The sequence below is a fragment of the Dipodomys merriami genome, unplaced genomic scaffold (assembly GCF_024711535.1).
Source record: "Dipodomys merriami isolate MVZ:Mamm:240054 unplaced genomic scaffold, mDipMer1.0.p SCAF_71, whole genome shotgun sequence".
Lineage (NCBI taxonomy): Eukaryota > Metazoa > Chordata > Mammalia > Rodentia > Heteromyidae > Dipodomys > Dipodomys merriami.
The window spans coordinates 1,590,309-1,613,392 of NW_027206302.1; the positions used below are offsets into that span (position 1 = coordinate 1,590,309).

A 23,084-nucleotide genomic window follows, 5' to 3' on the forward strand; every position below is an offset into this window, starting at 1 on the left:
AAGAGGGGGCCGGGCTCGAACGTCTGGATCCCGGAGCGCAAGGCGAGGACCGCCCCCCTTTGTGAAACCAACTGCGTAGTCGCAGCTCGGTGTCTCTTCAGGGTGATTCAACGTACGCAGACTGCGGGGCTCCGGGGCCGAGTTTGAAGGGGTTGCAGAAAAATTAAGAGGCGACTGCGAGGCCGCCTTTGGGGGATTCCTGGGGGATGCTAGAGAAGCGGACACAACTTCAGTTATCGTAGCTCAGAATACACAAGCTAACCGTCCAGAATAATCTGGAGGCCACCAGGAAGAGGGAGATTGCGTTTCTATGAGTTTGGCGAGGGGGAGTGTCCGCAGATCTCACCGCCCCATCGGCCACCTCCACCTCCGCCTCCATTCTTTCCCTTCCCTCCTGCAAGGGTGCTTCTTACCTGTGGTCAACCGACCAACTTGATCCCATAGCTTTTTGTCTGCCTAAAGACCATCTCTGGTGGTCCACCACTCCAAACCACATGTTTTCCCCTCTTCAACGAGATCATTCCTGCTGTTACACATGTTTTATCTCTTGTCCTAAAAGCAAGCAAATAATAATCCCCGCAAGCCATGCTCCCAGGTCTTTTCCTTTTTGTGGTGTTTTTTGATATTTTACTGAGCAGCCTCTGTGATCTTTATATTTTTGTCTACCGAGTAGATGGCTGTGGGGCTTGAAATCATAGCCTAGGCGTTGTAGCTGACCTTTTTGCTCAAGGCAAGCACAACTTCCTGCCTTTTTTTCTTTTCTTTTCTGGTTTAATGGAGATAAGAGACTCTTAGACTTTCCTGCCTGGGCTGGCATCAAACCTCCAACCTCAGATCTCAGCCTCTTGAGAAGTTTAAATTACCTATATGAGCCACCAGCATCCAATGATGGCTTGTTTTAGAGACTGGGTCTTGTTGACTTTTTTTGTTGTTGGTCATGGGGCCTGAACTCTGGGTCTGAGTGCTGTCCCTCAGCTCTTCAGCTAAAGGCTAACTCTACCACTTGAGCCACAGCGCCACTTCTGGCTTTTTCTGCTTGTGTGGTGCTGAGGAATGGAACCCAGGGCCTCATGCATGCAAGGCAAGCATTCTACTACTGAGCCACCTCCCCAGCCCACTTGTTGACTTTTTGATCAAGCTGGCTTGGAACTGCAGTCCTGTTTAGATTTTTTTTTTTTCAAGGGCTGAGGACCGAACCCAGGGCCTTGCGCGGGCAGGTGCCCTACTGCTGGGCTAAACCCCCAGCCCCAGTCCTGTTTAGTTTTAAATTGCTGAAGTTATAGTTTTGCACCACCACACCTAACTTCTACTCTTCCCCCCTCCTGCCCCCCCTCCTTTTTTTTGTTTTTGAGACCAAGTCTTGTGGTATAGTCCAGACTGGTCAGGAATCTGCTATATAGTCTAGCTAGCCTAGAACTCAAAACTCCTGCCTTAAGCTTCTCAATGTTGGGAGTACAGACTTGTGTGTGCCTCCACATCGTGTGTGTGTGTGTGTGTGTGTGTGTGTGTGTGTGTGTGTGTGTGTGTGTGTGTGTGTGTGTGTGTGTGTGTGTGTGTGTGTGTGTGTGTGTGTGTGTGTTGATCCAGGGGCTTGAAAGGCCTAGGTGCTATCCCTGAGCTTTATCTACTCAGTTGCTCTACCACTAGAGCTACAGCTCCAAGTGGTTAGTTGGAGATAAGAGTCTCACAGACTTTCCTGCCTGGGCTGGCTTTGAACCGCGATCCTCAGATCTCAGCTTCCTGAGTAGCTAGGATTACAGGTGTGAGCCACCATCACCCGGCTAAATTTTTTAATTATTATAAAAGTGAGTTACAATTAAATGAGTCAGATAAAGAGTACATTTCCTTTTGGACAGTGTCACCCCTTCCCTTGCTTTCTCCCAGTGTAAATTTTTTTTTTTTTGGGGTCCGGTCGTGGGGCCTGAACTTGAACTCTTGGCCTGGGCGCTGTCCCTCAGCTCTTCAGCTCAAGGTTAGCGCTCTACCACTTGAGCCACAAGGCCACTTCCGGCTTTTATCTTTTTGCTTATGTGGTGCTGAGGAATCGAACCCAGGGCCTCATGCATGCAAGGCAAGCACTCTACCACTGAGTCAACTTCCCAGCCCTTTTTTTTTTTTTGGTTGGTTGTGGGACTTGAATTCTGGGCCTGGGCAAAGTCCCTCAGCTCTTCATCTCAAGGCTACCGCTCTACCACTTGAGCCACAGTGCTACTTCCGGTTTTCTGGTGGTTTATTGGACTTGCCCAGGCTGGCTTTGACGGGTGATCCTCAGATCTCAGTCTCCTGAGTAGCTAGGATGACAGGCATGAGCCGCCAGTGCCTGGCCATTTTTTTTTTTTTCCTAAGACAGGGTTTCAGTATGTAGCTGGCTTAAGCTCTCTGACCTCTTGCCTCAGCTTCCTGAGTGCTGGGATTATAGGTGTGAACTACCATGCCCAGCCTCACTAAAGTTTTCAAATAAGAATGTAACTTGGGCTTTGAAGATGATATGATCAAATGATCATGTGTTACTAAAGATCTAACAGATGGATTGGGATGTAGCTCAGTGGCAAGACACTTGTCTAGCAAGAGAAACTTCCTGTGTTTGATCCCCAGTATCAAAAAAGAAGAGACAAAAAAAATACAGCTAAACAAACAAAAGGAGGCTGGGAAGGTGGCTCAGTGGTAAAGTGCTTGCCTTGCATGCATGAGGCCCTGGGTTCAATTCCTCAGTACCACATAAGCAGAAAAAGTAGCCGGGCGCTGGTGGCTCATGCCTGTAATCCTAGCTACTCAGGAGGCTGAGATCTGAGGATCACGGTTCAAAGCCAGCCCGGGCAGGAGAGACCCTGAGACTCCTATCTCCAATAAACCACCAGAAAACCGGAAGTGGCGCTGTAGCTCAAGTGGTAGAGCGCTCGCCTTGAGCTGAAGAGCTGAGGGACAGCGCCCAGGCCCAGAGTTCAAGCCCCACGACCGACCAAAAAAAAAGCAGAAAAAGTTAGAAGAGGCACTGTGGCTCAAGTGGAAGAGCACTAGCCTTGAGCTGAAGAGCTAAGGGACAGCGCCCAGGCTCAGAGTTCAAGTCCACTACTGACAAAAAATAAATAAAACAGGGGCTGGGAAGTTGGCTCAGTGGTAGAGCGCTTGCCTTGCATGCCTGAGGCCCTGGGTTCGATTCCCAGCACCACATAAGCAAAAAGAAAAAAGCCAGAAGTGGCGCTGTGGCTCAAGTGGTAGAGCACTAGCCTTGGCTGAAGAGCTGAGGGACAGTGCCCAGGCCCAGAGCTCAGGCCCCAGGACCGGACCAAAAATAAATAAATAAATAAATAAATAAAACAAACAGAGCCACCAGTCAAACAGGTGAACATTTTGTAAAGAAATTAAAATTCAGGGGCTGGGAAGGTGGCTCAGTGGTAGAGCGCTTGCCTTGCATGCCTAAGGACCTGGGTTCAATTCCTCAGCACCACATAAGCAAAAAGAAAAAAGCCAGAAGTGGTGCTGTAGCTCAAGTGGTAGAGCGCTAGCCTTGAGCTGAAGAGCTGAGGGATAGCACCCAGGCCCAGAGTTCAAGCCCCACGACCGGACCCCCCCCCCAAAAAAAAAAAAAGAAATTAAAATTCAGAGCTGAGAAGGTGGCTCAATGGTAGAGTGCTTTGCTTTGCATGCATGAGGCCCTGGGTTTGATTCCTCAACACCACGTAAACAGAAAAAGCCGCAAGTAGCACTATGGCTCAAGTGGCAGAGTGCTATCCTTGAGCTGAAGAGCTCAGGGACAGTGCCCAGGCCCAGATTTAAAGCCCCATGACCGACAAAAATAAATAAATAAATAAATAAAATTCAGAGAAATGGAACTTCTTTCCAAGGTCACAGAACTAGAAAATGACAGAAATCTGATTTGAATCCAAGGCTGTCTGCCCTTGTACCTCTCATAAGTTATGACTTACCCGCCAACCTTGCATTCCACCAAGATAATAAGCTGCAGACAAGCAGGGACTCTTTCCTGTTCTTTGATCTATGCAGCATAGCTCATCTTTCCACCCCAGGCCTAGCAGAGTGCTTGCCCATGTGATCCTCAGTGTTTGTGTACCACATGGAACTCTTCACTTAGAATTCCAGTCTTCCTCGTTTGTTCATTCTCATGCCTGGACTCCTTTTCCTTTCCCTGGTATAACCTTCCCTTCTCTGGTATCAAGAGGATATGGGAGGGGCTGGGAAGGTGGCTCAGTGGTAGAGTGCTTGCCTTGCATGCCTGGGGCCCTAGGTTCGATTCCCCAGCACCACATAGGCAGAAAAATCCGGAAGTGGGGCTGAGGCTCAAGTGGTGGAGCACTAGTCTACAGCTAAAGAGCTGAGGGACAGTGCCCAGGCCCAGAGTTCAGGCCCCATGACCGACAAAAAAAAAAAAAGGATATGGGTTCAAACCCCACCTCAGCCACTTCCCAGTAATGTGGCCTGAGAAAAGGTAGCTTTCCCAAGCTACATGGGAAACACAAGTAGGAGGATCATGACAGAAGCTGGCCTGGGTATACAGTGAGTCCCTACCTTCTAAATAACCAATGAAAAAAGGGTCTGAAAGCTGGGCACCAGTGACTCACTCCTGTAATCCTAGCTACTCAAAAGGCTGAGATCTGAGGATCACACTTCAAAGCCAGCCCGGGAGACTAGGAATGAGGCTTAGTAGTAGAATGCTTATCATGAAATCCTGGGTTCAATTCCTCAGTACTACATAAACAGAAAAAGCTGGAAGTGGTACTGTGGCTCAAGTAGTAGAGTGCTAGCCTTGAGCAAAAGTAGCTCAGGAACAGTGCCCAGGCTCCAAATTCAAGCCCAAGGATGAAGAAAGAAAGAAAGAAAGAAAGAAAGAAAGAAAGAAAGAAAGAAAGAAAGAAAGAAAGAAAGAAAGAAAGAAAGAAAGAAAAAGAGAAAGAAAGATGGAAGGAAGCAGAGAGAGAAAGAAAGAAAGAAAGAAAGAAAGAAAAAGAAAGAAAGAAAGAAAAAGAAAAGAAGGAAGGAAGGAAGAAAAGAAGGAAGAAAGAAAGACAGACGATGGGCTGGGAAGGTGGCTCAGTGGTAGAGTGCTTGCCTTGAATGCATGAGGCCCTAGGTTCGATTCTTCAACACCACATAAGCAGAAAAAAGCCAGAAGTGGCGCTGTGGCTCAAATGGTAGAGTGCTAGCCTTGAGCTGAAGAGCTGAGGGACAGCGCCCAGGCCCAGAGTTCAGGCCCCACAACCGACCAAGAAAGAAAGAAAGAGGAGAGGGGGCTGGGAAGGTGGCTCAGTGGTAGAGTGCTTGCCTTGCATGCATGAGACCCTGGGTTCGATTTCTCAGCACCACATAAGCAAAAAGAAAAAAGCCGGAAGTGGCGCTGTGGCTCAAGTGGTAGAGCACTAGCCTTGAGCTGAAGAGGTGAGGGACAGCACCCAGGCCCAGAGTTCAGGCCCCACAACCAGACCCCCCCAAAAAAAAATAAAAGAAAGAAAGAAAGAGGAGAGGAGAGAGAGAGAGAGAGAGAGAGAGAGAGAGAGAGAGAGAGAGAGAGAGAGAGAGAGAGAGAGAGAGAGAGAGCACACCCCAGCCTGGGTAGGAAATTCCATGAGACTCTTTTAGGGATAGTGTCCAGGCCCTGAGTTCAAGCCCCACAACCAACAAAAAGGAAAAGGAAAGGAAAGAAGGTAGGAAGGAAGAAAAAGTAGCTAAAATCCGTCACCAGCACTTCACACCTTTTTTTTTTTTTTTTTTTTTGTCAGTCATGGGGCTTGAACTCTGGGCCTGGTTGTAGTCCCTCAGCTCTTCAGCTCAAGACTAGCATTACAGTTGTGAACCACTAGTGCCCAGCTACATCTTTAATCCTAGCTACTCAGGAGGTTGAGATCTGAGTATCAGTTTAAAGCCAGGCTGGACTGAGAAGTCCATGAGACTCTTATCTCCAGTTAACCATCAACAAGCTGGAAGTGGAGCTGTAGTTCAAGTAGTGGAGAATCAGCCTTTAGCAGAAAAACCTAAGTGAGAGTGTGAGGCCCTGAGTTCAAGCCTCAGTAGTGGTATACACAAAAGAACATTGAACCAGCCGGGCGCTGGTGGCTCACGCCTGTAATCCTAGCTACTCAGGAGGCTGAGATCTGAGGATCGCGGTTCAAAGCCAGCCCGGGCAGGAAAGACCGTGAGACTCCTATCTCCAATAAACCACCGGAAAACCGGAAGTGGCGCTATAGCTCAAGTGGTAGAGCGCTCGCCTTGAGCTGGAGAGCTGAGGGACAGCGCCCAGCCCCAGAGTTCAAGCCCCACGACCGACAAAAAAAAAAAAAAAAAAAAAGAAGAACATTGAACCAGGCACTGGTGGTTCATGCCTGTAAGCTTAGCTACTCAGGAGGCTGAGATGTGAAGATTCTGGTTCAAAGCCAGCACTAGGAGGGAAGTCTGTGAGACTCTTATCTACAATTAATCACAGAAAAAGCTGGAAGTGGCACTGTCCTGGGTTTTTCTGTTTATGTAATACTAGCATGTACTCTACCACTAAGCCACATTCCCACCACTCATGGAGACTTTTCTACTGGGGCTGGCTCCAAACCACAATCCTCAGTGTAAGCTACCAGCATCTGGCAGGTGCAACATTTTTGCTTGTAAGATCTTAGCTGTTTCCCAAAAATGCCCTGATACCCAATGGCCACTAGATGATGCTGTATATCCATGTGTGAAGCCTGTTCCTAGTCCTCAGCCAGGGTTGATGGGAGAGCCTCTGGAAGGCTCTCTGGCTCTGTACTTGGAAGGCAGCCAGGCCTGGGAGGATCCTGAGAGGTGACTCAGTCTTTAGACTTCCCAGTAACTTCAAATGCCCAAGTCCACCCTAGTTCTGCTGTGGATATTCTAGTATAGGGTTGGCAAGCAAGAAAGGCACACTGGGATCCAGTGTAAAATTAAAATGCCTAAGTTGCTGACAGAGGCACATGGAATGACTAAAAGCCACCTGGGTGGTTCTAGTCCAACCTTCTAGGTTCTAGTTCTAGCCTTCTTTTAACTAGTTGTTGAAGTCATTATAAAGTATTAAATTAAATAAGCTTTTTTTTTTTAAATTGGTCCTGGGGCTTGAACTCTGGGCCTGGGCACTAACCCTCAGCTCTTCAGCTCAAGGCAAGGACTCTACCACTTGAGCCACAGCACCACTTCCATTTTCTGGTTTATTAGAGATAAGAGTCTCACGGATTTTCCTGTCTGGGCTGGCTTTGAACCGAGATCCTCAGATCTCAGCCTACTAAGTAGCTAGGATTGCAGGCGTGAGCCACTGGCGTCTGGCTAAATAAGCTTATAATTAAATAAACTATATTAAAATGAACATACTAAATATCTGAAACTCATCACTATGTAATGGGGCTTGAACTCAGGGCCTCAGCAATGTCCCTGAGCTTCTTTTGCTCAAGGTTAACACTCTACCACTTGAGCCAGAGCACCACTTCCTATGATGAATTTTTTTTTTTTTTACTGTGAAAATACCGTATAGAGGGGTTACAATTAATTACATGGGCAAGATAAGATGATTTTTTTGTGTGCGACAAGGTCTCACTCAATTGCTCAGCCTGGATGGAACCTGTGATCCTTCTGCCCCAGTCTCCCAAGTAGCTAGAATCACAGACTGCAATTGTTTTTATATAGTTCACTATCATTTATGTGTGTGTGCATGCATGTGTGAACACATGTACATGTGCACACACATACACATAGGTTTGGACTCAGGGCTTCAAGCTCTTGCTCAGCTTCTTGCTCAAGACCGGCACTCCACCACTTGAGCCAAGCCTCCACTTTGATATTTTGTTGGTTAATTAGAGCCTCTTGGATTTGTCTGTCCAGGCTGCCTTTAAACTGAGATTTTCAGATTTTAGCTTCCAGAGTAATTAGGATTACATGCTTGATCCCCTAGTGCTTATGGGCCTAGAAACTAAGGGCCAGACTATTTGGGGCCTGATTCCATCTAGGAAACAGGGTCCTTTATTTGTGATAAACAGGAATCAGAGAGTCAAAGAGAGTATTGTTTGTCAGAAAAGCGAACTAATCAATGTTTGCACAAAATGCTACCTTAGGTACACACCCCAGTGGCATCTGGATATCAGGTGTACTTTATGTAAAAATCTGTTTGTTTTTTTTGGGGGGTCCGGTCGTGGGGCCTGAACTCTGAGCCTGGGCGCTGTCCCTCAGCTCTTCAGCTCAAGGCTAACGCTCTCTACCACTTGAGCCACAGCGCCACTTCCGGCTTTTTTCTTTTTGCTTATGTGGTGCTGAGCGATTGAACCCAGGGCCTCATGCATGCAAGGCAAGGGCTCTACCACTGAGCCACCTTCCCAGCCCTAAAAATCTGTTTCAAAAGCTGGCTTGCACAAGTCTTGAATAAAACAACAACAAAACAAACAGCAACAACAAAAACCCAGAACAATTCTGACTGGCAAATTAACTTCCCTGTGGTTGGGGTATAAAAGACCAAGTCAGAGTTACCCACGGTGGCTTGAGATGTCCTCAGCCCCTGCAGCAGTTGTGGAATCCAGTCTTGTCATTGTTTTTGTGGGCACCAGACAACAATTCCAGCTCAATCACTACTTAATAAAGACAGGTTGCAGGTGTGCAAGGAAAACATTTTGGTGCAGGTACTAGGGTTTGAACTTAAGGCCTGGGCGCTGTTCCTTAGCTTATTCCTCTCCAAGCGGGCACTGTGCCACTTGAGCCACACCTCCACTTCCGCCTTTGTGTAGTTAATTGGAGATAATAGCCTCCTGGTTGGATTTGTCCAACCAGTCTGTCTTTAAATCTCGATCATCAGGTCTCAGCCTCCTGAAGTAGCTGGGATCACAGGCATGAACCACCAGCACCCGCTAAGGAAAACCTGTGGAGCCGATGAAACCTTTTCGCTCATTTCAATTTCTGCCGAGAGCTCGGTGCGGACTGCTAAGTCATAGCTTTTCTTCTCCAGGCTGCATTACTATCCACGGCCTGATCGTTCAACTCTCGGGTCAAAGAGTCTCATTCTTGGCGAGTCTCTTCGAGTGAAACTCAAAAGACCAAACCGAAATACAGTTTTTGCCAGCACTGGTCTTGCCCCTTGGCATCTTGGTACTTGTAGTTTGGTCCAAAAAGCGGGCGCCGAGACCACAACTCCCATCGCCCTGAAAAACGCTCGAGCCCTCAGAGCGCATCCTCCGGCGGGGTGCCAGGGCCATTGGCCAACCTGGTGGCTGAAGGTCCCGCCTCCCTGAGGCCACAAGCCTCGCCGATTGGCCAGCTGCCCTGCTTGTCAGCGAAGCGGGCTCCAGATGAATGAAAGGGGGGGGGCGTGTCGCTGCGTGTAGCTGGGTGGCCGTGCCTCTGGGAACCGGTGGAAAAGCGGGTTCGCGCTGCCGCTTTCATAGGGTTTGGGGGAGATTCTTTCTCCCCGCCGGAGGCCGACGGGGAAGGAGGACAGACAGGGCTGCCTCTGACAATCAGCCTCCTTTGGACCTCCTGGCCCTGGCAACTCCTAGGACCTCCAGGGCGCAAACCCGCGTTCAGGAGCGGACTCCTTCCCTCCTCCCTCCCGGGAGGCGCGGGCGAGGTGGCGCGCTTCCCACCCCTCGCAGGCTTTGGGATGTCTCTCTTGCAGTGCAGCCCAGGGCTGGTTGGCCAGGCGGGGACAGTGTCCTGCCGTGATTCCGATGGTCACTTTGTCCACCGGAGGCCTGGGAGGGGCCTCAGTGGAGGGAGCAGCTGCCTGGTTTCTGGTGAAATCAGGACGAGTGGTTTAAGAGTTGTCAGCAGTAGCTGGCAGCTCCAAGTCGGCCTCGGGTCATTCCTGTAGAGGGAGATGGTTTCGGTCGGGGATTGTTTGCCAGTCCTGATTGCTCACACCTCTTCTAGAAAATGGCATAGCGGGGGCTGGTAGAGTGCTTAGTGGTACAGTGCTTGCGTAGCATGCATGAAGCCCTGGGTTCGATTCCTTAGTACCACATACACAGAAAAAGCCCGAAGTGGTGCTGTGGCTCAAGTGGTAGAGTGCTAGCCTTGAGCAAAAGAAGCTCAGGGACAATGCTCAGGCCCTGGGTTCAAGCCCCAGGACTGGGGGAAAAAAATGGCATAGTATTTACATATGTAACGTAAATATACCCTCTCAGGCCTTTAGCAACATCTGTAGATTTTTTGCAATACCTAATATAATGTAAATACTATTTAAATGGTTGTTAGACTGCTATGAGGTTTTTTTCTTTTCTTTTTTCTTTTTTTTCAAGTCATGGAGCTTGAATTTAGGGCTTGGGTACTGTCCTTGAGCTTTTTTTTTTTTTTTGTCCAGTCGTGGGGCCTGAACTCTGGGCCTGGGTGCTGTCCCTCAGCTCTTCAGCTCAAGGCTAGCGCTCTACCACTTGAGCCACAGCGCCACTTCCAGCTTTTTTCTTTTTGCTTATATGGTGCTGAGGAATCGAACCCAGCGCCTCAGGCTTGCAAGGCAAGCGCTCTACCACTGAGCCACCTTCCCAGCCCTGTCCTTGAGCTTTTTTACTCAAGGCTAGCCAGTCTATCACTTTGAACCAGAGCTCTACTTCCTATTTTTGAGTGGCTAATTGGAAACAAGAGTCTCCTGAGGACTTTTCTGCCCTGACTGGCTTTGAACATGATCCTCAGATCTCAGCCTCTTGAGTAGCTAGAGTTATAGGCATGAGTCACGGGTGCCCAGGTTTTTTTTTTTTTTTTTTAACTGTAACTGGATTTGAACTGAGGGCCTCAAGTTTGCTGGGCTTGCTTACAACTTGAACCATTCTTCCAGACTTTTTGAGCCAGTAGCGAAGCTTGAACTCAGGGTCTGGGCACTGTCTCATAGCTTTTTGCTCAAAATTGGCTCTCTAATACTTCACTTCCGTCTTCTTTTTTTCTTCTGGTTAATTGGAGATAAGAATGTTATCTGGGTGCTTGTAACCCATGCCTGTAATTCTAGCTACTCAGGAGGCTGAGATCTGAGGATTGCAGTTCAAAGCCAGCTTGGGTAAGGAAAGTCTTTGAGACCCTTATCTCCAGAAAACCAGAAGTGGCACTGTGGTTCAAAGTGGTAGAGCCAGCCTTGAGCAAAAGAGCTCAGGGACAGCACTCAGGTCCTGATTCCAAGCCCCGTGACAAAACAACAATAACAACAAACAAAAAACAAGAATGTCAGATTTTTTTTTTGAGGGGGGGTCCAGTTGTGGGGCCTGAACTCTGAGCCTGGGCGCTGTCCCTCAGCTCTTTAGCTCAAGGCTAGCACTCTACCACTTGAGCCACAGCGCCACTTCCGGCTTTTTTCTTCTTGCTGATGTGGTGCTGAGGAATCAAACCCAGGACCTCAGGCATGTAAGGCAAGCGCTCTACCACTGAGCCACCTTCCCAGCCCAAGAATGTCAGATTTGTTTGCCAAGGCTGGCATCGAATGCTTTGAAGTGTGATCCTAGTCTCTTGAGGAGATTCACTAGTGTGAGACACTGGCACCCAGCCAGCCTTGTTTTTTTTTCTCTTAAACCTGGTGTTCTACCATTTTGAGTCAAACCTTCACTTGAGATCCTCAGATCTCAACCTCCTGAGTAGGTAGGATTATAGGTATGAACCACCAGCTCAACGATACTACTGTATACTTTAGGGAATAATTATAAGAAGAAGGTCTGCACATGTTCAGTACAGACACAATTTTGTCTCCCAAATATTTTCAGTACACAAGTAATTAAATATGTAGATGAGCTGGGCACCAGTGACTCACGCTTGTAATCCTAGCTGCTCAGGAGGCTGAGATCTGAGGATTGCGGTTCAAAGCTAGCAGGGGCAGGAAAGTCCGTGAGACTCTTATCTCCAATAAACCACTAGAAAACCAGAAGTGGCACTGTGGCTCAAGCGGTAGAGCACTTGCCTTGAGCTGAAGAGCACAGGGACAGCACCCAAGCCCAGAGTTCAAGCCTCACAACCAACCAAAAAAAAAAAATGTAGATGAATGAATAGATGCAAATGTGAAGGGTTTATTGTATTAGAGGAACTTCTCTGTGTTCAACGGATCAGTTGGTAAGGGAGTAATTGATGAATTCTTGTGATTTGTATGGTGGGTTATGGAAGAAGGGAATGCTTGAAAAAGAATGTAAGGATGTCTGTCTTTATGCTTCACCAGACAGATTTTCAACTTGATTTATACTGTCCTACTTAGCAGTTTAAAACGAAGTATGTGCTGGGCTCTGGTGGCTCACCCCTACAATCCTAGCTACTCAGGAGGCTGAGATCTGAGGATCTTGGGTCAGAGCCAGCCTTGGCAGAAAAATCTATGAGACTCTTATTTCCAAATAACCACCAGAAAACTGGAAGTGGCACTGTGGCTCAAGTGGAAGAGTGATCGCCTTGAGCTGAAGAGCTGAGGAACAGCTCCCAGGCCCAGAGTTCAAGCCCCATGACAGAAAAAAAAAAAAAGTATGTATGCCTTTTAACTTGAAAACATTTTATATCCAGAGCTCTCTGCCAGGTGCTGTGAGGGATATAAAACTGGATAAGACAGGACTCATCCCTTCAAAGGATTTGTGATTCACTGACAGAGTTGCCAGGAAAAAAATAATAGGAAGGAGCTAACCAACAAGATTTCAGTCAGGAGTCTGTCCATTGTAATAGAAAATCAAACTCAGACAAGCTAAAACCAAAAAAAGGCGTATTTGGCTTCTGAGGGTGTCCTCAGATCCCATCAGTTGAACTGGGCTAGAAACTTTCTCAGGCTGGTTTTCCTAGTCTGTGGTGGCAGCAGCCTTCACTTCCTGCATGCCCACACATGCATAGTACTCTCAGAAAGCTCAATAAGGGTTTTGCTGCTTTTCATTGGCTATGACTTAGCTATATGACCATCACTGAGCCAATCATAGACTATGTCGATCATAATACATCCTAACATACTTGGAACCTGGGGATGGATGACACTAGCTTTAAGCAAAGCACTTTGGCCAAGAACAGGGAGAAGACACTTAAATGAAAACCTGAGGGTGGGGGGTTTAGCCCAGCGGAAGGGTGCCCGCCTGGCGCGCGCAAGGCCCTGGGTTCGGTCCTCAGCCCTGGAAAAAGAAAAAAAAAAAAGAAAACCTGAAAGGAACTGGATGACTATAATGGGGAATTTGTGCTGATTAGTCCAGGAGTTCACCAAATATCTCCATAAAATGATGATAAAAGGTGTGAGACTAGATTTACTGGTCTCAAAGTCTAGATTGGAACTCTGGAGATTGACTATATCCTTTTTGTTGTTGGTTGTGGGGCTTGAACCCTGGGCCTGGGTGCCGTCCCTCAGCTCTTCAGCTAAAGGGTAGTGCTCTACCACTTGAGTCACAGCGCCACTTCCAGTTTTCTGGTGGTTTATTGGAGCTGAGTCTCACAGACTTTTCTGCCTGGGCTGGCTTTGAACCATGATCCTCAGATCTCAGCCTCCTGAGTAGCTAGGATTACAGGCATGAGCTGCTGCCTGGCTGACTATATCCTTTTTAGATTTGGGTCCTTCCTTCCTTTCTTTTTTTTCTTTCTTTCTTTTTAGTAGGTCTTGACTCAAGACTGCTTGCTCTCTCACATGGCATTCTATCACTTGAGTCATGCCTCTAGTCCTGCTTTTTGCTGGTTATTTTGGAGATGGAGTCTCTTGGACAATTTTGCTTGGGCTGGCTTTGAGCTTCTATTTTCCATATCTCAGCCTTCTGGATAACTAGGATTATAGGTGCAAGCCACCAGATTGGGTATTTTTTAAAATAATTTGAGTCTTGAAGATGGTAGTACACAGAGCCTAAAAGCATTGACCATGGAGGCCAGCACATCCAGTTCTGAGTCCTAGCTCTGTTAAGGCCAAATCATGTCCTGTTCTCCATTTCCTTATTGAAAACATCCGGGACAAAAATCAGTATTTTTGGAGTTGTTTTGTGTTTTTTTGTGTTTTTTTTTTTTTTTTCAGCCAAGGTGACTTCAAATTCAGGGTACTATTGCTTCAGCTTCCTGAACCCTGGGATTACAGGCATGTTCCACCATATCCCTGGCCCTTTTATGGTTTTTATAAAAATTCATAGAAATACGAAGTACTGGTGGCTCACACCTATAATCCCAGCTACTCAAGAGGCTGAGATCTCAGGATCATGATTCAAAGCCAGCCCCAGCATGAAAATCTCTGAGACTCTTTATTTCCATATAACCACCAGAAAAGCAGAAGTGGAGGTGTAGCTCAAAGTAGAAGAGCTCTAGCCTTTAGCACAAAAAGGTCAAAGATAGCATCCAAGTTCTGAGTTCAAGCCCTGGTACCAGGGGGGAAAAAATCTTTGTGAAACATATTATGCTCACAATGCAGTTAGCTATAGCTTTCCAAAAAAAAAAAAAAAAGTTTTGTGTTTTTTTTTTTGGTCGGTCATGGGGCTTGAACTCTGGGCCTGGGCGCTGTCCCTGCGCTCTTAAGCTCAAGGTGAGCACTCTACCTCTTGAGCCACAGCATCATTTCTGGTTTTCTAGTGGTTTATTGGAGATCAGAGTCTCACAGACTTTTCTGCCTGAGCCGGCCTTGAACTACGATCTTCAGATCTCAGCCTCCTGAGTAGCTAGGATTACAGGTGTGAGCCACTGGCGCTGGCTTTACAAAAAAAAAAAAAAAAAAATCTTTTGCAGCTGAGTGCTGGTGGCTCACACCTGTAATCCTAGCTACTCAGGAGGCTGAAATCTCAGGATTCTGGTTCACAGCCTGCCTGGGCAGGAAAGTCTGTGAGACTCTTATCTTCAATAAACCACCAGAAAACTGGAAGTGGCTCTGTGGCTCAAGTGGTAGAGCGCTAGCCTTGAGCTGAAGAGCTGAGGGACAGCACCCCAGGCCCAGAGTTCAAGATCTACCACCAAAAAAAAAAAATTTTTTTTTTGTTCTTTCTCATTGAGGTGGATAACCTCTTGTTAGATCTACAACAGCTATAACATAATGGCACAGTTGGTTTTAGAGGAATTTTTATAGCACATTCTAAGAACATTAGTATGGGGTTCAGTGGCCCATCTAGTGGGACACCAGCCTCTAGTTGCTTGCACAACCTGGGCATCACTGAGTTTCCCCTTTGTGCAGCCAGAACCAGGTAACAGTACAGTTGTCTTCTTCACCAATGCAGCCCACTATCCTCTTATTGCTGATGGATGGAACCAAAGTAGGGTCTTCCTTGGTGCCTGCAGCTGCTTTGGGGGCCAATATATTGTAAGGGTCCAGTCCCATTATGATCTCCCTTTCCAGTCAAGTAGCCTGCTCCTCATCAGTAGGAACACCACTTCTTGATGCTATGGAGTGCAACACTGGTGGTCTGTTGGGACCACGAGCCCGTGCTCTGGCTCTGCAAAGTAACCTTGAAGCCATAGCGCCTGCCACTAACAGCTGCAGTTTATTTATTTATTTTTAATGATGCTAGTACTGGGGCTAGAACTCAGAGCCGGGGCACTATTCCTTAGCGTTTTTGCCCAAAGCTAACTATCACTTAAACCATAGCTTTACTTCTGGATTTTTTGGTGGTAATTGGAGATAAGAGTCTCTGGGACTTTCCTTCCAGGGCTGGCTTTGCACTGTGATTCTTAGATCTCAGCCTCCTGAGTTGCAAAGATTATAGTCGTGAGCTATTGGGGCTGGGCTAAAAATGACCTCATAATTTTAAGGCTAGGATTTGTGAATTCGCTCAAATAAAAATTCTTGGCAGGGATACAAGCCCCTGGAGAGCAGAGCAGAGGTTGGAGAGATGGAGGTGCAGTCGTACTGTGCCAAGCTCCTGGGGGAGCTGAATGAACAGCGGAAGAGGGACTTTTTCTGCGACTGCAGCATCATCGTGGAAGGGCGCATCTTCAAGGCGCACAGGAACATCTTGTTTGCAAACAGCGGCTACTTCCGCGCCCTGCTCATTCACTACATCCAGGACAGCGGACAGCACAGCATGGCCTCTTTGGACATCGTCACCTCGGATGCCTTCGCTGTCATTTTAGATTTCCTCTATTCTGGGAAGTTGGATTTGTGTGGGGAGAACGTGATTGAAGTTATGTCGGCTGCCAGCTACCTGCAGATGAACGATGTGGTGAACTTCTGCAAGTCCTACATCAGGTCGTCGCTGGACATTTGCAAGAAGATGGAGAAGGAGGCTGCGGTGGCTGCAGCCATGGCAGCCTTGGCTGCAGCCGCAGCTCATCAGGACAGCAATGGGAGACCCAGTTCAGGCAGGGAGGGGACCTTCTGTAGTACTAAGAGCTGCCCCCCAGCCTTGGAAGAAGGGCTCATGGACCACTCGAGATCGCCCCCTCGCGATGGCTGCGGGGATTGTCACTCCTCGGAGCTGGTGGTGAACGACAGCAAGGGTGGTGGCTTGGCTGACAGTGACCACCTGTCTTCTCTGCCCCGAAGAGTAAAGCCCAAAGGGGAACTTGATGGGGCCAGAGCGGAGGTGGAGATGGGTGAACAGCAGCTGCAGTTCATGGCCCCGCCGAGCCTGGCCCACGTGGAGGAGGGCCTGCCCAGCAGCCCGGCGATGGGCTTGGCATACACCAGCTACCACATGAAGCAAGTCCTGGAAGCCCTCCTGCGCAGTGGGGCTGCCCAGAGCAAAGAACTCGCGGAACATCACTTGTCTCGGGGCTTGGAGGGAAGGCCAGTGGGTGCAAGAATAGCCATGAGTTCTGTGATCGACGTTCAGAATGACTGGTATGGAGAGGAGGACGCAGGTGAGCTCCCTTCACGTTCATCACCCCTGAAGGCATGTAGAGCGCACCTGGTATGCCTTCGGCTCCCGCATCATTGGGATTGTCATGGTCATCATCACCACCACCACCTCCAGTAGGTGTTAACTGAGCCTCTCATGTATACAAGGCATTGTTTCTACACGGGTGTTTTGTGTTTTACCTCTACAACCTCATTCCACAGCTGCTGCTTGAGGAGCTGGTTTCAGGACTGCCCTCTCATAATAAAGTCTGCAGATACTCATGTCTCCTGAATCTTAAAGTGATATACTTATATACATTTTTTTATATTTGAAATTTATTTTTGTATGTGTCAGTACTAGGGCTTGAACATGGCCTTGCTCTCTCCTTGGCTTTTAAAAAACTAAAAACTCAAGGGGCTAGGAAGGTGTAGAGTGCTTGCCTAGCATGCATGAAGCCCTGGGTTTGATTCCTCAGTACCACATACACAAAAAAATCCAGAAGTGACACTGTGGCTGAAGTGACAGAGTGCTAGCTAGCCTTGAGCAAAAGAAGCTCAGGGACAGTGCTCAGGCCCTGAGTTCAAGCCCCAGGACTGGCAAAAGAAATAGCCAAGGCTGGGCTGGTGCTCTACCACTTGAACCACAGCTCTGCTTCCAGATTTGTACTGGTTAATTGGGGATAAGAGTGTCATATATTTTTCTGTCCTAACTGGTTTCAAACCTCGATCCTCAGATCTTTGCTTCCTGAGTAGCTAGGATTTCAGGTGTGAGCCACTGGTGCCTGGCTTTGCTATGTGTTTTTATAGTTTATCAGGGGAGCTATACAATGCCATAGTGTGGGGAAATGACATGAAGACTCTACAGTGGCAGGAAGTAGGCAGCGTGAAGTATGAGCTGCAGCTTTTGTCCCAGGAAACATAATCTTTCCTGTTTTGTAGGAATCTCCAGCTCTGCAGTGAGATCTGAGGAAGATCATAGTTGACTGATGTCTCTAGCAGTAAGCTGTAAGATGCTGCTTTTTCTTAGGGAAAAGCAGATCAACAGATGTTGAAGTCACCATGGATTTTGCAGAATGTCAGGCATTAATTAGCAGGTTGAGAACTAGAAACCCAAGAGAATGATCTCCACTCTGATATGAAACAATGTTGGGCTCTCCCTTGAAATTCTGCTTGTCATCCTTTTTTTTTAATAGTACCCCAGCTAGACATTCTGAGAAGATATTAGAGAAATGAGTTACTCCATTGTTTATAGAGACTACAGAGCCTGGGCCACTTAATTGGTTAAGAAATGCTGTTAGGGAAGTGGTGCTGTAGCTCAAGTGGTAGAGTGCTTGCTTTGAGCTGAAGAGCTGAGGGACAGCGCCCAGGCCCAGAGTTCAAGCCCCATGACCGACCAAAAACAACAACAACAACAACAAGAAATGCTGTTAGGGCTGGGAAGGTGGCTCAGTGGTAGAGTGCTTGCCTTGCGTGCATGAGGCCCTGGGTTCGATTCCTCAGCACCACATTAGCAGAAAAATCTAGAAGTGGTACTATGGCTCAAGTGGTAGAGCGCTAGCCTTGAGCTGAAGAGCTGAGGGACAGCGCCCAGGCCCAGAGTTCAGGCCCCACAACTGACCAAAAAAAAAAAAAAATGCTGAGTTGGGGGCTGGGAAGGTGGCTGAGTGGTAGAGTGCATGCATGAAGCTCTGGGTTTGATTCCTCAGCACCACATAAGCAGAAAAAGCCGGAAGTGGCACTATGGCTCAAGTGGTAGAGCGCTAGCCTTGAGCTAAAGGCTCAGAGTTCAGGCCCACGACTGACAAAAAAAAAAAAAAAAGAAAGAAAAGGAAAGAAAAGAAATGCTGAGCTGCTAGGTGCTGGTGACTCAAACTTGTAATCTTAGCAACTGAGGAGGTTGAGATCTGAGGATTGAGATTTAAAGCCAGCCTAGGCAGGGAACTCTATAAGATTCTGATCTTCTATTAATGACCAGAAGCTGTGTCTCACCTTGTAGAGCACTAGTCTTGAGCTAAAAAGCTAAGGAACAGCATGTAGACCCTAAATTCAAGCCCCAGTTCTGGCATGGAAAAAAGGAAGGAAGAAGGAAGGAAGGAAGGAAGGATGGAAAGTAGGCAGGCAGGCAAGCAAGCAAACCATCTTTTGAGTTATCACTTTGGGCATCTTTGTCCATCCCCACATTCCAGTCCAGAAGTCTGACTTAGGAGTTTTTCAAACTTTCAAAGGCAATGAGATCAATTTAGAGGGTCACTATTAGCTCAGTTTCTGTGGCACAGTGGGACTGGTTGGGTGGTGTTCACAGCAATATTCCTTAGGGTTCTGAAAAACTGGGAGTACAAGGTCAAGGTGAAGTTGAGGCCTCTCTGCTGGTTTACAGACATCTACCTTTGCACAGTGCCCTTATGTGCCATTTGCTTTGAATGTGCCATGGGTGGGGAGGGATGGGACATGGAAGAGAGAGACAAAGGGCTCCCTAATCCTATCATTAGAATCCCACCTCTGTGACCTCATTTTTGCCTCAGTTAACTCCTTAGAGGCCTTATCTCCAAATATACTCACATTAGGGCTTAAGGCTTCAAGGTATGAACACATTGAGTATTATTTGAGGGTTTTTTTCCCCCCAGTTATGTGTTCTGAGATTGTAATATGAGCTGTATTTTTTTTTTTTTTTTTTTGTCTGGTTGTGGGGCCTGAACTCTGGGCCTGGGTGCTATCCCTCAGCTCTTCAGCTCAAGGCTAGCGCTCTACCACTTGAGCCACAGCGCCACTTCCGGCTTTTTTCTTTTTTCTTATGTGGTGCTGAGGAATCGAACCCAGGGCCTCAGGCATGCAAGGCAAGCGCTCTACCACTGAGCCACCTTCCCAGCCCAAAATTTAGAAGTATTTTTTTGGGGGGGGAGGTCCGGTTGTGGGGCCTGAACTCTGGGTCTGGGTGCTGTCCCACAGTATGAGCTGTATTTCTGAATGTGAGTCACATTCAGTTTACCAGTTAGTGCTGGACATTAGCACTGCACTTGACTCTGGGAGCCAAAGTGAAAATTTCATGGGGCATCCTGCTGATGGCCTTCTCCCTGGTAGAATCCTCCAACTCCCAATCCTGTCTGTTCACCAGAGGGTGGCTAGGGTTGTTGCTGCTTATAGTATAGCTAACCCAGTCTATTGGGTTCCTCAGGTGACATGCTGGTGGTCCCCATCAAGCTCCACAAGTGTCCTTTCTGCCCTTACACGGCCAAGCAGAAAGGCATCCTGAAGCGCCACATCCGATCACACACCGGCGAGAGGCCCTACCCCTGCGAGACCTGCGGCAAGAGGTTCACGCGACAGGAGCACCTTCGGAGTCATGCCCTGAGTGTAAGGACTCCTGTCGTGCATTTTCTGAGAACTGTGAACATAACATTTCTGCTAATGCGCTTTAGCAGGGCTGGTGGTATCTACAGAAAACTTAAGCCAGGTGTCAGTGGTGCACCTCTGTAATCCTAGCTACGCAGGAAGCTTTGATCTAAAGACAGACCAGGCAGAAAAGTCTGTGAGACTTTCTCCAATGAGCCACCAAAAAGCCATAAATGGTGCTGTGGCTCAAAATAGTAGAGCATAAGCCTTGAGCACAAAAGCTCAGGGACAGCACCCAGACCTGAGTTCAAACCCCAGGACTGGCCTATACATGAAAAAAGTTAAAACATACTAACAGACTAGTTTTCTAAGTGGAAGAGTCAGAAAAACTATTAGAAGGTGGAGGAGCTGGGGTGGGGGGTGGTTAGAGAGGGGACTGTAGGTCTCCCTCCACCTGTGTGATGCCAAAGGCAAGCTGCTGCCTCTCTTTCCCCACCAGCCCCAGCACTGGGGATGGGGCGAGGGGAAGGGCATACTTATATTTAGGTATACAAATATATTTAGGTATATAAAGGGTGCATTTGTAGAGGTGCTTGTGAACAGCAAATAGAGCTCCAGTCCAAGGGGGGACTGACTGCCCCTCTAAACTAGCTGCCTTTGGCACTGTTTCCATGTGCACTGGCAATTGCCATTGGCTACACAGCATTTGGACATTTACAAACATGTTGTATTTATGGTTGTCTCTGAGCCAGGTAATCAATCTTTGAAATAGCTAGTATAAAAATAGTTTGGACTTCCAAGAAGGCTATGAAGAATATAGCGCTTGGGGGGTGGAGTTCAGTGGTGGACTGCTTGCCTAGAATACTTGAAGCCTTGAGTTTGATCCTAAGAATTACGAAGGGATGGGGAGAGGAACAGAGGGAGGGAGGGGTAGAGGGTGAGAGAGGAAGGCAGGGAGGAAATGTAAAAATAGAATCAACACATTTGCAAGGCATATGTCTGGTAAGGGTCTAGAATATACAAATCAGGGAAGATCACAGTTCTAGGCCAGCCTGGGCATAAATGCCCATCTCAATCAATAGCTGGCTGCATACAACATATATCTCAGCTATGTGGGAAATGTAAATAAGCAGAATGCAATCTGGGTAAGACAGTACACAGGATACAAAAGTAATGGAGGAGCCAGGCGCCGGTGCCTCACGCCTGTAATCCTAGCTGCTCAGGAGGCTGAGATCTGAGGATTGGGGTTCAAAGCCAACTTGGGCAGGAAACTCCTTGAGACTCTTATCTCCAATACACCACCAGAAAACCGGAAGTGGTGCTGTGGCTCAAGCAGTAAGGCACTCGCCTTGAGCTGAAGAGCTCAGGGACAGCGCCCAGGCCCAGAGTTCAAGCCCCACGACCAACAACAACAACAAAAAGTAATGGAAGGCTGGGAATGTGGCTTAGTAGTAGAGTGCTTGCCTAGCATACGTGAAGCCCTGAGTTTGATTCCTCAGTACTACATAAACAGAAAAGGCCAGAAGTGGCACTGTGGCTCAAATGGTAAGAATGCAGAGTGCTAGCCTTGAGCAAAAAAAGCTCAAGGAGGGTTGGGAAGGTGGCTCAGTGGTAGAGCGCTTGCCTTGCATGCTCAAGGCCCTGGGTTCGATTCCTCAGCACCACATAAGCAAAAAGAAAAAAGCTGGAAGTGGCGCTGTGGCTCAAGTGGTAGAGCGCTAGCCTTGAGCTGAAGAGCTGAGAGACAGCGTCCAGGCCTAGAGTTCAGGCCCCACGCTCAGTGGTAGAGTGCTTGCCTTGCATGCATGAGGCCCTGGGTTCCATTCCATAACAACCACATAAGCCAAAAAAGCCAGAAATAGTGCTGTGGCTCAAGTGGTAGAGCATTAGTCTTGAGCTGAAGAGCTGAGGGACAGTGCCCAGGCCCAGTATTCAGGCCCCATGACTGACAGAAAAAAAAAAAAAAAAAGGCTGGGAGGCTGGGGATATGCTGCCTAGTAAGATCAAGGTCATAGTTCAACTCCCAGTGCTACAAAAAAATGTTTAAAATACTAATCATGGCCAGCCAGTGACTCACACCTATAACCCTAGCTATTTGGAAGGCTGAGATATGAGGATGGTAGTTCAAAGCCACGTTGGGGCAGGAAAATCCAGGAGACTCTTATCTCCAATTAACTACCAGAAAACTGGAAGTGGCACTGTGGCTCAAAGTAATAGAGCACTAGTGTTGAGTGAAAAAGTTCAGGGACAACACCCAGGCCCTGAGTTCAAGCCCTACAACCAACAAAAAATAAAATACTAATCAGTTCCCTGAATACCCTTAATGCCAAGCATCAAGGATCAATGAGGCCGCCTCTGCCCCTGCAGCCTTGGGACTTAATGACTATAAGTTTTAAATCAGTAGACTTAGTGAATTTTGCCAATAATTTGTTGGAAGTAGAGCAAAGGAAGATGCTTATAGCAACTATATAGCTGGGAGACCTAAGCTGGCACAGAACATCAGGGAAGCCTTCCATGAAAGGGATGAAGAGGGGGGAGAAGCTTGTGTTGGGGAGGAGGGAAAGTGTCATGTAAGTCCAGTGGCCCTGAGGGAGAAAGGATCTGAGACTGCATCACCAAAAAGGAAGAGAAGGTGGGAAATGAGAATGTCAGATCACAGAGAGCTCAGTGGACCCTGGCTCAGTCTTGGGCCAGTGACAGTATGTCTGCTTGTGATTACAGGTACACAGATCCAACCGTCCAATCACCTGTAAAGGCTGCAAGAGAACTTTCACAAGCCACCTGTCTCAGGGCCTGAGGCGTTTTGGGCTGTGTTATAGCTGCACCTGTGTTACAGACACTCACTATGAAGATGATTTGATGCCCATCGACCTTAGTCTGGTGGATGCCTCATTTGAAAGCCAAGAAAGGAGTGACACAGACAACGACTGGCCCATCTATGTGGAATCTGGTGAGGAGAATGACCCGGCTGCAGAGGAGTCTGATGAAAAGCCACAGATTCTGCCCGACTTCTCAGATCAAGAGACACTTACATAACCAGAAATCAGTGAGGAAAGATATAGAATGGTGGGGAAATATATAGAATGTGTTATTGCTTATTTTG

At 47.7% G+C, this 23,084-nt stretch overlaps 1 protein-coding gene across 1 annotated transcript; it reads left to right on the top strand.

Moving 5' to 3' along the window:
• The first annotated feature begins 15,704 nt into the window (after nucleotides 1–15,704).
• Zbtb8b (zinc finger and BTB domain containing 8B) lies at nucleotides 15,705–23,047 on the top strand. The gene is made up of 3 exons (XM_070008710.1): nucleotides 15,705–16,674; nucleotides 19,824–20,002; nucleotides 22,703–23,047. The coding sequence occupies exons 1-3, from the start codon at nucleotides 15,705–15,707 to the stop codon at nucleotides 23,015–23,017; spliced, it is 1,464 nt and encodes a 487-aa protein (XP_069864811.1). The 3' UTR covers nucleotides 23,018–23,047.
• The last annotated feature ends 37 nt before the right edge of the window (nucleotides 23,048–23,084 follow it).

Bases quoted from the DNA above. Each gene is read 5' to 3' on its own strand.
- Zbtb8b (XM_070008710.1), top strand. From the start codon at position 15,705: ATGGAGGTGCAGTCGTACTGTGCCAAGCTCCTGGGGGAGCTGAATGAA. The intron at 16,675-19,823 runs GTGAGCTCCCTT...TGGGTTCCTCAG, and splicing joins GTATGGAGAGGAGGACGCAG to GTGACATGCTGGTGGTCCCC. The intron at 20,003-22,702 runs GTAAGGACTCCT...TTGTGATTACAG, and splicing joins TTCGGAGTCATGCCCTGAGT to GTACACAGATCCAACCGTCC.